The 16,911-nt window shown below is 40.5% G+C and overlaps 1 protein-coding gene across 3 annotated transcripts in view; it reads right to left on the reverse strand.

The window, feature by feature from the left end:
- Positions 1–16,911, reverse strand: part of LOC101172488 (histone deacetylase 7) — a 52,113-nt gene that overhangs the window by 4,053 nt on the left and 31,149 nt on the right. For all 3 annotated transcript variants that reach the window (XM_023955249.1, XM_023955251.1, XM_011475572.2), the window contains exons 16-23: positions 14,693–14,800; positions 14,439–14,494; positions 11,806–11,893; positions 11,183–11,302; positions 7,007–7,104; positions 1,323–1,441; positions 1,078–1,211; positions 921–1,005 (exon numbers count right to left, since the gene is read on the reverse strand). In XM_023955249.1, coding sequence (XP_023811017.1) covers positions 921–1,005; positions 1,078–1,211; positions 1,323–1,441; positions 7,007–7,104; positions 11,183–11,302; positions 11,806–11,893; positions 14,439–14,494; positions 14,693–14,800 — 808 coding nt within the window. The remainder of the gene's footprint in view (positions 1–920; positions 1,006–1,077; positions 1,212–1,322; positions 1,442–7,006; positions 7,105–11,182; positions 11,303–11,805; positions 11,894–14,438; positions 14,495–14,692; positions 14,801–16,911) is intronic.

Below are 16,911 nucleotides of genomic sequence, written 5' to 3' on the forward strand. Positions count from 1 at the left end.
CATCAAAGACACATCCATCCTCTGCCTTTTACATGACAGGCTACGAGTGCTGCTTTAAACTTCTGTCGGTTTTGTTTCTGGATCAATACGATTATTATAGTTTCACTCTTACTTTTATAATCTCAAAAAGATGACCTCATGCAATCTTTTTCAGTAAATTAAATAAATCCTCTTGGCTTTGCATATTTAAATCTAACAAACTTTCTTATAAAAATGCATGAACAATGTTGATTTTGGACGATCTTCCCCGTTGGACGTCTCTGCCCTTGACTGTCACAGATACTAATGGGCTAAAATGATCCACCAACCGCCTAAAGGTTTATGCACAGAAAGAGCAGCCTAATAATAGGAAGTCTGCTTCCACATTCAGACAGCATTTCTCAGACAGAAAGAGTCATGCAGCTTTTGAGGAACATTTTGAGAAATCTTCCTGAAAATGCCTCTTCCGCTTCCATTTCATAACATCACAGAAGAAAAGCTTGTACTTTTCCAAAAGTGATGCCATCTAACAGCTTTGGTTTGTGGTAGTTTTACAAAGGAAGCTTTTTTGCAGATAACTGTATAAATAATTATTAAAATAATTGACTGACATTTTTTTACACAAAAAGTGCCATCGTTCAGTTAGCTGACTGAGAGTTGGCTACTAAATTATTGCTGAAAATAATTTATTTACATCGAAAACAGAGAGGGAGTCTTGAGCACGACCAACTACAACAGAAAAACTAGCCTTGATGAGCACGTTTGACCATTCAGAACATTTGTCTAGTTTGATTCTCAAATATAAACCTAAATTTCTTATCACGATAATTGGTGGCACTTTTGCCCTGTGGCAACACTAAAGAATGAGAAATCTTCCTTGAGCGGGTTGAAGACCAGTGCACGTGTGGCACTAAGGGCTGCAGGTGGTACTGTTTTCTCACCCTGAACCTGGATGACCCTCTGCAGTGAGCGCACTGCGTTTTCACAGGGCTTCTGGTCCAGCACAGACTGGGACAGGGGCTCCACCTTAGACACATCACAGAGTCAGCAATTCACAGTCTGCAGACGGATATCCTGTGTGTCAATTCAAAGCCTTACCTCCATGCCCAACAGGGCGCTAACGCAGGCTTCAGAGGCGTCACAGATGGCTTTGAGGTCGTGCCCCCCCTCCAGGGCGAGGACCACTCTGCCACCGGCTAGCGACATCAGCTGACGAGTCAGGAAGCCAAAACCTGGGGGGAGAAAAGGAGAGGTAAGTATGCCCTAGGGAGATGTCAGGAAAGTGGAGGACCCCCTCCAGCAACAGTTGTCTGAGCTTAACGTCAGCCCAGCTTCTCGCTTACATTTGGCGGTAACCTTGTAGCCTCCCAGCGCAGCAGAATGTCCCTCCACAGCATCAAAGCCAGCGGACACCAGCACAACTTCAGGGGAGAACTCGTGTGCGATGGGCATCACCACAGCTCTGAGATGAAGGAGAGGAACGTGCATGAAAACGCTCTTAAGTCAAGTTCAAGCACTTCAGTTCTGTGAATTTGCTGACATTTGAGATTGTATTTAAGAAGTCCTGTTTCTAACAGGTGTGCGCCATTTGCCAGAAGAAAAAAAAATATGAGACAAAAAGGAAGTCAGCGCGATGGAAGTAGAATCCTAGCAAGGAGAAAAGGATAAATTGCAGTATGGATCCTCATTTTTTCTGTACAGGGAAAACAAAACATAGTGGAGATGATTAATGTGATTTATGCAAGGCAGGACTTTTTAACTATAAAAGTGGAACTGATTATAGACCACATATACTCTTTTTGATTACAAAAAAAGCATGAAAAATTAACAGAGGCAACGTTCCAAATGTTTGATCTCAGTTCTTGATCCAGTCCTGGTTGGAAGCCAACACCAAGAGGTGCTGCTTCAAGGTGTGAATGTGTGCAGCTGCATGGATGTCAAGCAGAACGTGGCTGATTAAAGAAAGTGTTTATGAACCGGAAAGTTTTTTAAAAAACACATTGCAAAAACCGGCCCTTTAGAAATAAGTAAAATAAAAATAAAATAAAAAGAAAAACGGTAGATTTTCTTTAAATAAGTGGATGAATCTTCCATTGGGGTAAGAAAAATGAATTCTTAGCATGTTTTCTAAAATTAAGAATATTTTGCCATTTAAAAACTACTGGATAAGATTGTTTTTCCTGCTAAACAGATAATAAGACATTGTAAAGTCTTTTGACTTTCTTAAAATTCAATTTTTGAAGTGTACACTAAGCAAAAGTGCACTGTAGAAATGTGACTCAATCCTCTACAGTCATCTACCTCATAAATTGGTAGAAAAATTCTAATTTTATTGGGATTAAGATGTTTTTTAAACCCTTTCGATAAAATCCACAAAAACCTTTGCAATATCGTTTTTTTAAAGATATAGATAGTATTAGTTATTATACGTTGGGTAATTTGGTGAGTTTTTGCTCACATAAGTGTTACTTGAAGATACAAAAAAATTGACGAGTGTTTTTAAGTCTCAAATTGAATCCACACGCTGTTTTTAACATGGTGTAACTCTATTATAAAGAATTACTTATCAATTAATTTTGCATTCTTTCAATATGGCAAGTAGTCATTTAAAAAAACGAATAGCAATAGATGAGTTACTCTCACCATTAACTTTAAAAAATTAGCAGAAAAAAAAAGTTTTTCCGCCAAAAGTTTTTGAGATTTAATGGAAGCAGCCATTAAAGCCCTTCTATTGCCTCTAGTGGAATAAGGATGAACTACAGGGCAGAAAACACTGATGTTAAACAGTTAAACAGTGTTTCCAGTGTTATGGCTGGGGTTACATTCCATAAATAACATGTTAAATCTACAAAGGAGAATAATAGATGATCAAACAATCAAAGATGTATGTAAGTCTGTCGAGCTGCACATGCAAAGTCTCTTTACAGGAGAAATGGCATGGAGGAGATTGATTGACAAGATCAGCAGCCAATTAAAAAAAAAAGTGTTGGAAAGTTGCACTGACAAAAATCCGTGAAACAGTGAGACCGATAAAGGTGAACCACAACGTAGCAAGAAAACTCTATATTTAACGGGGTTTTCAATGAAAGTTTGGATCCTGTCAATGAGAAAGGGTTCTCAAAAATGTGTGTATCAACTATGCTACAAATGGTTTCATTGGGTTGAAATTAATAGACTAAATTAATAGATAATCTTACAGAGAAAGGTTTTCAATCATTTTAGTTTAAGAAGACAAGTTTTAGTGTCTAGAAGTTTTTTCTTTAAAAAGGAATTCTAGACAAGACCACTTTTCTTACCCCTTTGGCAGATTTCTTTATTTCAAGAAAACATTTTTGTCAAATTTAAAGTCTCACTCTCTGCGGTTTTTAGCAAAAATCCTGTCGTTTTCTAGGATACGGTTTCTGTGAAGCAGCAGTAGTTCATTCGAAATTCGGTTCTGAATTGTGGATGAGACTGTTGTTAGTGGGCATAAGCTTGCCTTCATTTCCCATCATCCTTTTGTTTACACTCTCTCCCACTAGCTGGAACCCCCTTACACCCCCCAACCTAGCATTAGCAGTGCAACAAAAATGGCGAGCAATATCAGAGCTAACCAGCCGTACATTTCTGAACCAGACCTATTTGTCTGCAAGTGGATGCATCAGAATGGAGCTTGTGGCCCACCAAATGTAAAACTCACATCACCGCTACAGGCTTTCTCCACCTGCATTTTTCTGTCTGCTCCTGAGTTACAACAATTTGAATGAAAAAAAACCTCAGAAATGCACATTTAAGTTTCATTTTCTTAAGTTATGTCCTCCATCATGAGAAGAATGCTACAAGAACATATCAAGAAACACCAAAAAAACAGAATTTCCATTGGAGTGGGTGTTTCAGATTTTTTTTAAACATATTTCTAGGTGATTTCTTTGAAGTGTGAAACTCTTTGGTCCATAAAATTTTGACATGTTCAGAAAAAAAGACACCCTAACCTGCTGTATTCTCTACTTAGCGTGGTTCTATGCTCTGCGTCTGCTTTTCTTTTGTCTTTCTCTACCACTTTTTTAGAAAAAGTGCACGGATCGTGCCGCGTTTGATTCTTTCTCACTCGCTCTTTTTCTCTCAGCGGCAGTTCAAAGGCATTTGTGTGTGTCTGGTTTCTATTAAGAGCTCGTCCCTCTTCTCACGTCACTGACAGCCAGCCATCTGGGATCCATTGGACCTAATTACACCGCCTTTGGATTCCCTAACAATGCACCCCCACTTCTCCTCTTTTGCTTTATTCTCCTCTCCTCCATAGTTTATCGCTCCTCAGTAGCCATTTGGAAATGCACTAGAAAATATGAGCGTTCCCGGACTAAAGCGTGTGCCTTGCTACCTGTGATTAGGAAGACCTTCAACTCCGACCACCTTAGTGATCTTCCACATGCACGCCTGCACTTCATCTCAATGCAGCCCGCTCACGGTTATAATGGAGTCCCACCAATCCTCATCACCGCAATATTTCCCCTGTCACTGATCCTCACCGTGAGACGGGCACACACATCAACAGCCATGTTTTGTTCCAGCCCACCGGACTCAAACGCTCCGTGGGGAAACCGAATCGAAACTGAATTACAAAACCCGCACAGATGCCCCTAAACATCTAAACATCACATCAAGATCCGTTAAATGTTTTTCTCCTGGGGTGTTGTGCATTAATCCTCATCATTTATTTGAAGAAGTGTGAAACAGTTCAATAGAAATGCATTTAGTGGGCTTTATCTTTAAACTAAGGGGGGGGGGGAAATAGGCTTTTGCCGTTGCCCACATGTCATTTACACTCACAACTCCACAGTAGAGACAACATATTGAGTGTTTAGTGACACTTTAGAGGAGAGGTAGTTTTTTTTTGTTGGTGTCTATCATACATCCACAGGTGGTGTGGGAGTTGTGAGGCACAAAACAGCCACCATGCCTAATATCCAGAGGAGCTTTAACAAGTTTCACCTCTTACTGAGGAATGCTGCTTCTCCCCAAAAATGACATACGACAAAGGCTCTTGTCTGGATAAGCAACCCGGACATTGCAGCTGTGCGGTTTGTGCCACAAACCACTGGACCACCGGGACGCTCCTCCTCTACAGAGCTTTCGTTTGAATTTAAGGGTAACACACAGTGGAGTTCGGTACTAAACTGTGGTTAACTGAGGAAGTTTTAAACTTGAAAAAAACTTGCTATTTTCTAAACAGGATGGAAAAAAAAACAACCCAGATGCTTTGCTCAGAAAAGGACCAGTTATCTCTTAATTAGCTTCCAAGGCTTTGGTAATCACTGGACTTAGTGTTTTCAGGCCTGCCTATTGGGCGGATGGATTCCCCCAGTATAGGGTTAGCTCATTAGCATCTGTGCTCTGACGAGAGGCCCACCCAGCGCGTCTGCAGCTCGCAGCACCCTGTAGCATACATTTTGTTTGTTCATCTGGTGGGGAGCTGGTGTTGCTGACAGACACAGTCAGTGCTTATTACAGTAGAGTGCAAACGAAGCGGTTTTTAATCAGGATGAATCCTGAATGAAATGAAAAGTATAAGGAGAAGACCAATCTGGTGGGTTTCTATCCAACTCTGCTATACTGCAAGTTAATCAGAAACTTTTTCTCTTTTCTTTTTTTAATTCATGAATATAAACTGCATCAAAGCAGCAAATCCTGACTCATATTTAATGTACAGGAGATCTCACACAGCCACTACATATACAGGGAGAAAAGCTGCGGTCGTCATGTGAAATTTTCACAGATGTATCACGAATGAACCACGTGAAAACCACAGAGGAAGTACGAATAAACCACACAAAGAACACGTAAATCACCGTAGAACCTGAACCGTGCGTGATTATCGTGATGTTTATATGTAATTCCTTACAGATTCCTACGTCAATTACATAATTTGAACATGATATGTGCACCGTATACGCAACATAAAAGTTATACGTCGGTGGTACATGCATGAAACCTCCATTAGACATACGTGGATCGGTCGTTGAAAGCAACAAATTTGCTTATACATCTCATAAAAAAACACGTATGAATTACATTTCACGCATTTATCACGAAAGACCGCAATTTAATATGTGGAAAATGCGAAAATCTCCGTAGTGGCTGTGTGACACGGCTTTAAGGTGTACATTTTCTACAGACCATAGGGATGCTAAATGAAGTTAAATTGTATTCAATATTTGGTTAAAAGCCCCAAACAAACAGGAAGACAAGAGGAGATTTTCCTTTCCGACGTCTATGTTAATTAATTTTTAAATTAATAATCCAAGAATTAAAGTTTGTTTGAGGAAGAGTAAATAGTTTAGGGAATGCATGAAAGTGCTTACTGGGTTTATTCTGGTTTGGATGAGTCCGTGTTCCAGAATAACTGCTATAACGCAGATATAATCTATGAAAAACAGGCGGGTTGGGGTAAATTATGCATTTGACTGACATGTTCTGTTGCCTGTTTCATCTAATGTGCTGATAATTTGCAGTGACTCATAGCGCTGACGGATTGACTCTGACTTATTTGAATGGTGGTTGAAAATAAAGTTGTGGTTTGGCGTCCAGTGTCGGCCGACGCTGAGAGCGGCGGGCATCGGAAGACGTTTCTGAGTGATGTGAAGGCTTAATGCTCAACTTGCGGACTGAAACTCCCCATTAACTTGTTAGGGCAAACATTTTCAAACATGTTGCACATGTTTTTATGTGCAGTTTACATTACAGCTATACTTTTTTGTCAGAGTTTAAATCCTTTCCTGATAACAGTGAAATTCAGAAAGAGCTACATTTTTGTCGCCCGATTTTGAACTTTGAACACATTAAAATGATATCAAAAGTCTTGAGCCAGACATGACGTTTTCTTTTTTAGGAGGTTAAAAAATTCAAAAAAAAAAAATCAAAAATACTGAACTGTTTGCAAAACTGATGTTTGAAATTAGTCACATATTACAATGTTTGTATCTGATGTCGTGGTTTAGCAAAAATAACAATTATGATGTGAGTATAGATATGAACTATACATTTTTTTTACCTAAATGCAGCCAGGTATTCTGCGTCGCCCATCGGAGGGTTCAAGCCGCCCATCCATCCGACATTCACGTTGAAGCCTTTCCCTTCACCTGAACCCACCTGAAAAAAAAACCCAAGATGTTCAAACAAACATTGACGAATTTTAGCGACAGATCAGAAAAAGCATGACGGTAGAAGATGTGCGTCATGTGTTAAAAGGGCAAAAATCAAAACAATCAGAAAAATTCTTGCAAAACATTGCATTGCAGCAACAGCGAGTGGCTGCGTGGCTTGGAGGCAGCATAAGGGAATGATTATGATTTCTAAATGTGAGGCGGGTGGCTGTTAATTCAACACCCTCTTAGCCTCCATTTTGATTTTGATGCAATTTGTCAAATAATCTTATAAATCACTTTAGGCCGCAAAAGTGCTTCAAATTATCTGGGCTGGCCTGTTGCTCTTAAAAAAGTAACACGAGATGCAAAATAAAAATAAAAACAATTACAAGCGTGCACGGCAAAGATTTCAAACCTTGTTTTTGGACATTAAAGATATTTGACCAGATTTGAAGTGGTTCTAAATTCAAACCAAGCTTTTCTCAAAATCAGAATATTCAATACTTTTTGTCTCATCAAGAGCTAGGATCTAGGACACGGGTGGGCAAACCTTTTGACTCCCAGGCCTCATGGAGTTCTAAAATCTGACTAAAGGGCCGAACCAGCAGCAGATGCGTGGAGTGTTTTGGTAATCCACCCCATAAAGAAAGACATATCATGGAATCTGGACAAAAACAAGCTTTAATTTAAAATTAATATACATTTTTAAATAGAAAATTTGGGAGTTTCTATTTCAAAACTTTTATTCTTATTATTGGATTATGTCTCCCCATATAAAATGTTCCATCAGATACATTGACCTTTGTTTAAATTCAGAATGCTACTCTGCTGTCATGCAGTGTTGGAGGATTTGTTGTTTTTCTGACGTTCATGTGTGTTTTTCGAGTTGTACATTCATTTTTCTCATCAACCCACAACGTCACATAAATGCAGCATTTCTTTAAGTTGGCTTTTCTTTTTTTCTGAGGAACAAGTTTTGAAATAAAAACTCCAAAATGTTCTGTTTCAGGCTTTTGTCCAAATTCCATATTTTCTTATGAGGTGGATCACCAAATCACTCTGCACATCTGCTCCTGGTCCGACCCTATTGTTAAACTTTAGAACCCTTTGTGGCCCACAAGTCAAAAGGTTCGTCCACCTCTGATCTAATAGTTAGCTTATTTGAATGCTTTTGTGGAACTGCTTGTTTCTGGATTTTGATCTTATCATCAGATTTCTCGCTAGGTAAAAATAACTTTCTGCATTGACTGATACTTTTACACCTTCCAGTGATTTTCTCTTTAAGATTCATGTTCTTTTCCTATTTTTAGGCTGCCTATTTTTGCAGTATGTACAGTGGTTATAGTGTTTGACTTTCTGTTATGTATGTGACATGTTCACCTCTTTATGTAACCTGTTTTTGCTTGTTTATATGCATTGTGAGATCCATAAGGTGAAGCAGAGGGGAGGAGCCTCTTCTGAGACCTTCACAGTTTAAGGGCAAAAAGTGAACCGGGGCCTAGATCTTGGAAAGAAGTTTGGAATTATTGTCTTTCACTCTTCGTAGTCCTGCTATCAGCCATTTAGCTGTTCCTCAAACCTTTCACCATCAGTCAGTGTGTCAGTTTGAGGGAGGACTGAGGAGGCGGATTGACAAGCTCTTGGCAGAAATGACTGGTAATTTTTGTTTTAGCCGTGTGTGGATGTGAGAGGATGCTCGAAGAGAAAGAATGCTGATGAGCATCGCAGAGTGTCTGTCTCCATTCTTCTCTCCGTGGACGGGATGTTCACAGGGCAAACGAAAAACATATGAGTTCTCCCGTTCTTTGCCAGCTGGTAATGTGCCTGCGTGCACGCTCGCGTGCACACACATTTGAAGCCATGTGCACACAGAGACACACACAATTCCTGCAACAGCCCCGGAAAAAAAGTTGTCTTCTATTCCTCTTTCATGTTTCAAGAGTTGTCAGACTGTATTAGGTCTTTGCTGATTTCCTTGAGCTACTTGGGGCGCTCTGTTATGACTATGGCATCTCTTTCCTACCCCATGGAGAGTTAGATACCTACAAGGGGGACAGCAAGACTCCAGAGGTTCACCACACTGCTTCTCAGAGGTTCAGAGTCCACTTAAGGCAAAGCCACATCCAAGTCAAAGAAGCGCTTTATGTGCCATCCCTCGTTGGGGGATTTTATAGGAAAACAGTGTCATGGTGGGGGAGGCTGGCAAAGTAAATGCAGGGAATGTGAGGGGCTGAATCGAGGGGGGGAAGGGGGCAGCATAGGAAGGGGTCATTTCATCTGACTGGAAGTAGTCATCACATTTGGTTTTGGTGAGACCACAGACAGAATATGTGGGCTTTTCTGTTTCATATATGAAGGTTGGTGTACAGAAATCTGAAATGTAAAAGGTAAAAGGTATGTGTATAAAGCAGATGGGGGTCAACTGTCCCGGTGCCGCCCCCTAAACTCAGACAAATCTACTGCCGCTCTGTAGAAACTATGTCAAACAACACAGACTTTTTTTTTTTGGCTAAAAACTGAATAATCATAATTAAAAAGCCACACTAAAAGAGCTCAATAGAGGTTTGGAGTGAGACTTTAAAAAGAAGTTTTCAACTTGATGAAAAAAATCACAACATTTTGAGTAAAATATGTCATATAGGAGTGTTTGATGTGAAAAATGTTGAAGAGAAAAGAATTGCACCCCATCAGAAAGTTCCCCCGTTATGCAATCACTATGTATGCCTAAACAGTTCAAATACCAGAATCACAGTACAAACTCTGACACAAAAGTAGGACTAGTTTTTATTCCGGTTTCATTTAAAATCAATTTAAATTATTTTTTAATGAGAAATTGAAAAATATATATGCCTCATTAACTGTGATTCTTTTATAGCAATTTCCCGTACTTCTATACGGAAAAAAATAGTTTCTGATATAAAAATTGAACATTTAATTGATGCTTAGATCTCTGGTTTTGTGAAAGCTTTTTTAACCAAACAAAATTGATTTTAGAAAATGAAATTGACTAATCAATGGATATTCAAAGGGTCTATGCCATGCAAAAACGATTTTTGAGCTTTTAAGTGTGTTATAATGTTCATTCCTCATGAAAAAAGAAAACCCAAAGGGTTATTTTGATCCGTTCTAACATTTTCGAGTATTCCTTTAAAAACCTGGTCTCTGAGCCCCCCCCCCCTCCAATCCATGAAAACGAATGGGCTCTCACGAGCTGACAGACGAGAACAGCCCCTTCCGAAAAAAGTCCGCCCCCCAATAGACACTTTTCCTGTGGAGCTAGCGGTGGTCGGCTGTAACGCTTTCCTTTTGTGTGCACAACATCCACATCCATCTTTGCAGAAGTTCAGATGCTGTTTGTTTTCGTGAGAGAAACGCAGACACACCTGCAGCCCATATCCACTCACCTGCAGAGGCCGTTTCTACCAGCCCCTTCACACCAGTCTCTCAACTAATGTCTTGTGGTATTGAGCACTCACCCCTTAGAATATTATGATGGTACATTTCCTGGTTCTTAATTCATCTTGATTTGTCTGGATTTATCTTGATTCTACTTCTTAGTTTCTCTTGATTTGTTTTGATTTTTTCTTGATTTGTCTTGATTCATCTTGATTTTTCCTCTTCTTGATTTGTCTTGATTTCTCTTGATTCTACTTCTTGATTCATTTTTAATTTGTTCTGATTTGTTTTGATTTAATTTTGAGTTGTCTTGATTTGTCTGAAATCGTCTTGATTTTTGCTTTTCTTCTCAATTGTTCTTGATTTGTCTTCATTCTTATTTTTCTTGATTCATTGCAGATTTGTCTTGGTCCTTCTTTGTCTTGATTTATCTTGATTCATCTGAATTCGTCCTGATTCACCTTGATTTGTTTTGATTCCTGTTCTTCTTTTTCTAGCCTGATCAACACTTTGGATTACCTGAATCTCTTGGACACCACTCATGCCAAACTCTGGATTTCACCACCTTCCTTTATACCAAAAAAACATTTGTTTTCTTTTTTCATCAGGCAGCTTCCCCCTCATTTTATAATAACACAAATCCCCCAAACGGCAGAAAAGAAGCTGTGAATTAAGTAAAAGTATACCTCGTTAGGATTTCCACTACCGGGAAAGAAATTTCCGTCATCATAGCGATGCAGAGAGATGTAGAGGACACTTGGGTCATCGTAGAAGGCCTCCTGGGTGCCGTTTCCATGATGAACATCCTAAGCAGAAATTGAATGAAAGTTTGGGAAAAAGGGGAAGACGAAAACTTGAATCAGTAGTACCACTGGTAGTGGTACAAACACAGTCTCCCGCCTTCCCTCTAATAAGAAATCAAATCTTGTATTCTTCAATACAATGTAGGATGAAAACTTTGTAAATTGTACTCTCATTGTATAGTTTCAATACTTCTTAATTAGTTTGACATGCCAGATAGGATGCAATGTGTAAACACTTTGTGCAGACTCATAAACACATGTTGAGCAGACACAATGAACTGGCTGTGAATCAATTTCTGCACATGTATGCACTGTGTGCGAGTTTTAATGCAATGCTAACAACATGCAAGCTCACACGTTGAAAGCAGAACCAATCCTCCAGTGGGTCTAAATGTTAATGAGGAGGGCTACTGTGTGCCTCAAACCTTGTCTGTACCCATGAATCATTTGTGAGCTGGTGGCATTAGCGTGTTGTCCGTGTGATGATCATTGGCTGTGCTCCTTACCCAGTCTACTATGAGGATTTTGCTGACGTTGAGCTTGCTTTGGAGCTGCTTGGCAGCGATAGCCACAGAGTTAAAGAAACAGAAGCCCCTGTGGACAAACAGACAGGAAGAGTGGCAGCCATATGTGCTTAAAAAGTTCATCTTCAGCAAATTAAAGTCACTAAATCACCATATGGACCCTCAGAATCTCGGAGACGTGTCTTCAGTTTGATTCACATGGTGGCTATGCGAGTGGTGACAACCGCAGCGCCTGCCACGTGGGCCAGTACTGCAGATACTTTTAGAACAAACATCTCCTGCATAAGGTTAGATTTACTGTTTGCAAAGTTATGCAAAACGTTTTTTCTGGCTTGATTACTTTCAACTTATAAAACAATACAAAGTTGTTGTTTTTGGGGGGGATTCTCTTTAACTATAATAAAGTTTACCTTTTTATAATGGGTTTTAATACTCAAGTGTTGGTGGCATCTTATTGTCTTGTACTCGTTTTATTAAATTCTTATCTGTCTCTTAAGTCATTTTATTCCCAGTTCTAATTTTATGCTGTCGTTTTTAAAATGTTGTTCTTAATTTACGCAATTTTTACTTTTTTTTTCCTCTCTGTTTTATTGTAAAGCCCCATGGCACCCTGATGGTGATGTACAGTGCTATAGAAATTCATATTCATGTAGTCATTTAATAGAATGCAAATATTACTTCCTTAATATAAACAATAAATTTATGTCAGCTGTAATAATGAATCTAATTTATTTTTCATTTCAAATTTTTAACCTAATAATTGCTTTGTAAAGCAGGCACTGTATCTGTTACCATGACAATTTTTATTATTTTTAATTATTATTAGTTTTTTCCTTCTAACTTGTTCTGTCCAGCAGCTGAACAAACGGATCAGAGCTGAAGGCCTCTTGAGTTGGACAGATTTTACGGTTACAAATGGGAGTTGTAAATCTTCTGGCACATGGGGTGTATATTTGTATAAACCTCCTTTGTATTTGAGACTACATTTTATCTATACTAATTATGTTTGTATGCTTCTTTTTTTGGACAGGACGGAAAAAAGAAGAGAGAAGGAGAGAGTGGGATGTTAGAAATGTGGGATGAGGGTACAAACAAAAAAGGAAAAAGAAAAACAATTGGGGGGCACCACGTTTATATAGTCTGAATTTTTGTCAAAAACGATTTCAAGCTAAAAATATAACAGGACTGAAGTTATAATAATTGATTTAATGTTTACATTTTTCGTTTAAGTGGGAAAACGCTCTTAAATCCGTGCATTATCAGAAATCCACGGACTTACATGGAAGCAACAGTCAACGCAAAAAAGAGATTAAAAATGTATTTTTTTTTTTAAATTGCGCGCTAAAATGTCTGTAATTAATTAATCCCGATTATGCGATAACACCTCTAAATAAAACGGAACCAAATTTTTATGATAGTTGGTTAATTCTGCACATATGGTAAAAATGCCATTGTAGATTCCTAAACTTGTGTTTTTGGTGTGTTTTTAAATAGTTTCTACATCAATTTGTAACTCCTTTTGATATACAGACTGTAAGAAGTTTTGTATTTCCTGTTTTTGTTAGCTTTCCTTGCAAAGAGAGAAAGACTCAATATAGAGTAATCTTCCTTCACTATTGTATTTACAAAGATGTTTAAAGAAAAGTTACCAAACTAACATTTTGATGCACATTTAAAAGTCATAACTTCAAATGAATAAAACAGTGCCTTATAAATCAAGACTGTCTAACATATGGGGGGGGGGGGGGGTCCTGCTTCTAATACAATAGCAGTTCCCTAACTATTTTCTGTAAACAGGACACTAGCTTTTATGTATTTGAGAAAAGAACAGTGTTGTCACTTGTTCAACTTTTTCCCAGCTGACAAACAAGAATGTCTTCTTCAGTTCTTAGAATTTCACGATGAGTCTAAAATCTTGCACATGTGACAAGTTTTCAACCCGCAGATTTTGCAACAAACAATATAATTAGGTTAATATGAAATGCAATCCAGATCTGAAATGACAACAGAGTCTGAGAAGCTGAAAGTGTGCGAGGAACGAACTTGCAAAAGTGAACTCTGGTGCAGCCGTCCGTCGAACGCTCACTGTCTACAACGATATATGTGCACAACAACAAAGGAATGTTGGAAAAAGCAATGTCAGCATGCATGTGTAAAAGGGAAGAATATACTTTAATGTTGTCCAAAACTTTGCTCATAAAAAGTCTTTAACCTCCCCATAAATAACGGGTGACAAGCACTGCTGAGCTCACACACTCAGTCCCAGATGAATGTGATTTCTTGCCTAATGCCTGCTATCAAAGACTGACACAAAGCAATGCAGGAGAATATGCACATAGGCACACATGTACAGAACATACATGAGCTGCGCGCACGGCTCGTTTGAGGTGGTTTGCTTAGTGTCTTGAAAGCTTAAAAGGAACAGCAGACGGGGTAGTTTGCCCCGGGCTTTGGGCAGGTAGCACACACATCGCACATTTACACACACAGTTGCGCACTCTCTCCTTCAGATGTTTAGCTGATTTGTAATAAATCCCCTGAAACAATTTGCAGGCCCCCTGGCTGGTGGTGTGAATGTGTATTTGTGAGTGCACGGCTGCTGCTGCTGTACTTACAGAGGGGAGGAGTGGGTTGCATGGTGACCTGGGGGCCTCACCACTGCAAAGCCATTCTTTAAAAGGGGAAAAACAAAAAAAAAACAAGACAGGTTCAAACCTGGAGGCTTTTTTAACACCATGCCCCCTCCCATCATTCAGGCTGCAAACCTCTTCATGTTGTTGCTCATTGTATGTTCAATTCAAGCCCAGTTAGACTAAATAATTCATTCATTTAGAATAGAGGGAATAAAAAATTAGATTGCACAACGCACCCTTAGCTCTCTCTGTGCCACCTTCAGCGCCAAGTCTATGACACACCCGGCGGCGATGCGAGATGCTGCTGCAGTGTGATGCTCATTCCACACTGTGTCAATGTCCACCTGTGGGGTACATCAAGGTAATTCATAAAAATTCTGCAGAAAAACTACAACTATCTTTCCTTTGGGCAGCTTTTGACTCTCTTTAGCAGTTTTCTAAACACTTGATGTCTTATTTTTCACAGGACTCTTCAGATCATTGACTATATAAGAGAACTGGACTGAGTGAAGCACAGGGAGTATCCGTTGGCTCCAAGAAGCCAAAATCCCATAGATGTCTAAAGAAAAATAAACTGCTATTACTCAGTCATTCCTTTGCAAATTACAACTGTTCTTGCTCTGATCCCTTTTTTAAAAATCTTCTTGATAGTCCTCTTTTTCTTCATATTTTTTCTGTAGTTCAAGTTATTTGAGTTATGAACTAACCAATCAGATGCTTCGATAAAAGTAGGTGGTCTCATCTCTTAAGTACAAAATACTTGACTGACAGATTTCAAGTGGCCCGCTTTTTAATAGTAAGGGTGTGGACTTCCAGCAAGCTCACTCCTGATTGGCGAAAGCGGTTGCCATAGGAACGTTGACTCAGACCGACTTGGATGTGCTTACTGACGGCATCTGGCTCCAACATGGCGGTGTCCATATCGCATAACAATGGCGACTGAATTGACTTAATTTAGTTGGAGCTGGAAGTAAATCATTTTCCAAGGGTCACCTAAACTCAGTCCAGTTCTACAGTCAATCATTTAGATGCATATCAGAAATGTAGGGGGGGAACAATTCATCAACTATATCGATGTGTCATTCTATCCAAACCGATTGATCTGTCTGAAGCAAGTGGTTTATGGAACACCTTAACCATTATAAAATAATTTTTTTTTTTTTTTTTTTTTTTTTTTTTTTTCTAACTTGTCCTGTCCAACAGCTAGGCAAACAGATGAGAGCTGAGGGCCTCTTGTGTTGGACATATTTTATTTTAACAAGAGGGGTTATTCATCTTCAGACAAACCAAAGGTATGTCTGAATAAACCCCTTTTGTAATTGAGGCCAAACTTTATTAATTTCAATCATGTTTGAAAATCTTTGGTGTTGGACCGGACGGAAAAGGAAAGGAGGGAAGAAGAGAGAGGGACGTTAGAGAGAGGGGGGGGGTAGGAGGGTGATAATAGGAGGGGAAGGGGGGTAAGACCATGAAGCAGCATAGAGCAGGCAGGTTTACTGGTTGTTTATCGTTACGGTACGGTTCAAATGTAGTACAAAAAGGGCGGGGCCTGTTCACACACACTCAAATATTATCAACACACCTGCTAGCCGCAAAAATGTCCACATGTCAACATGCACACAAAACAGATAGTGTTCACGAACGCATACCTATGCCTTTAAACCAACTAGTGTGAAATCTTTCATTCATTCAATCATGCAAACTATTAGTGCAAAGGTGAGCTAACACCTGTGCTCAGGTGAGTGTTTATGTTCTTCTAAAATGGATGGTGGAATGTGAAAAGAAGGAGGAGGAGCGCCCAGCCACCCCCACACCCATACCCCCGCCGCAGCAGCAGCGGCAGCCGGAGCCCCCCCAACGCCACACGGGAACAGGCAGGGAACAACCGCCCCCCGGGCGACCAAGACCGCCACCCAGGCCAGGGCCAGCAGGACCGCCGCGAGGCCCCCAGAGCCAGAGAGCAGGGAGGCGCAGAGGGAAAGAGAGCGCCGCCCCAGCCCAGCCAGGAAAGCAGCCCCCCGCCGCGCCGGAAGAGCCCAACGCAGGGCCCCACCGGAGAGGGACGCCCACAGCCCCAGACGAGCACCCCACCACCACCCAGGAGTTCCGGGCATCCCCCCGCCCCGACCCCAGGTACGAGCCAGGACCCCCCAAGGGAGACCCGCTCCGCACTCCAGGCAGCCACCCACCCGGCCCACGGTTGGTCCAGGTAGGAGCAAGGCAGGGGCCCGCCGCCCCCGCCCAGGAGGGGGGAACCCCGGGGAAAAAAGGGCGGCCCACAAGGGATGTTATAAATATGGCCCGACCAGGCTCGGCCATGTTGGAAGTTTGGCGGGGCCCAGCGTCCAGGGGCAAGGACCAGGACCCACCCCCCAGGGACACGAACACCCCCGGCTCAGGTGTAATATGAACCCCCCCACCGTGCGGAGAGAGCACCGCCGGGCCCAGGGAGCCG

The sequence above is a fragment of the Oryzias latipes genome, chromosome 5 (assembly GCF_002234675.1).
Source record: "Oryzias latipes chromosome 5, ASM223467v1".
In the NCBI taxonomy this organism is placed as follows: Eukaryota; Metazoa; Chordata; class Actinopteri; order Beloniformes; family Adrianichthyidae; genus Oryzias; species Oryzias latipes.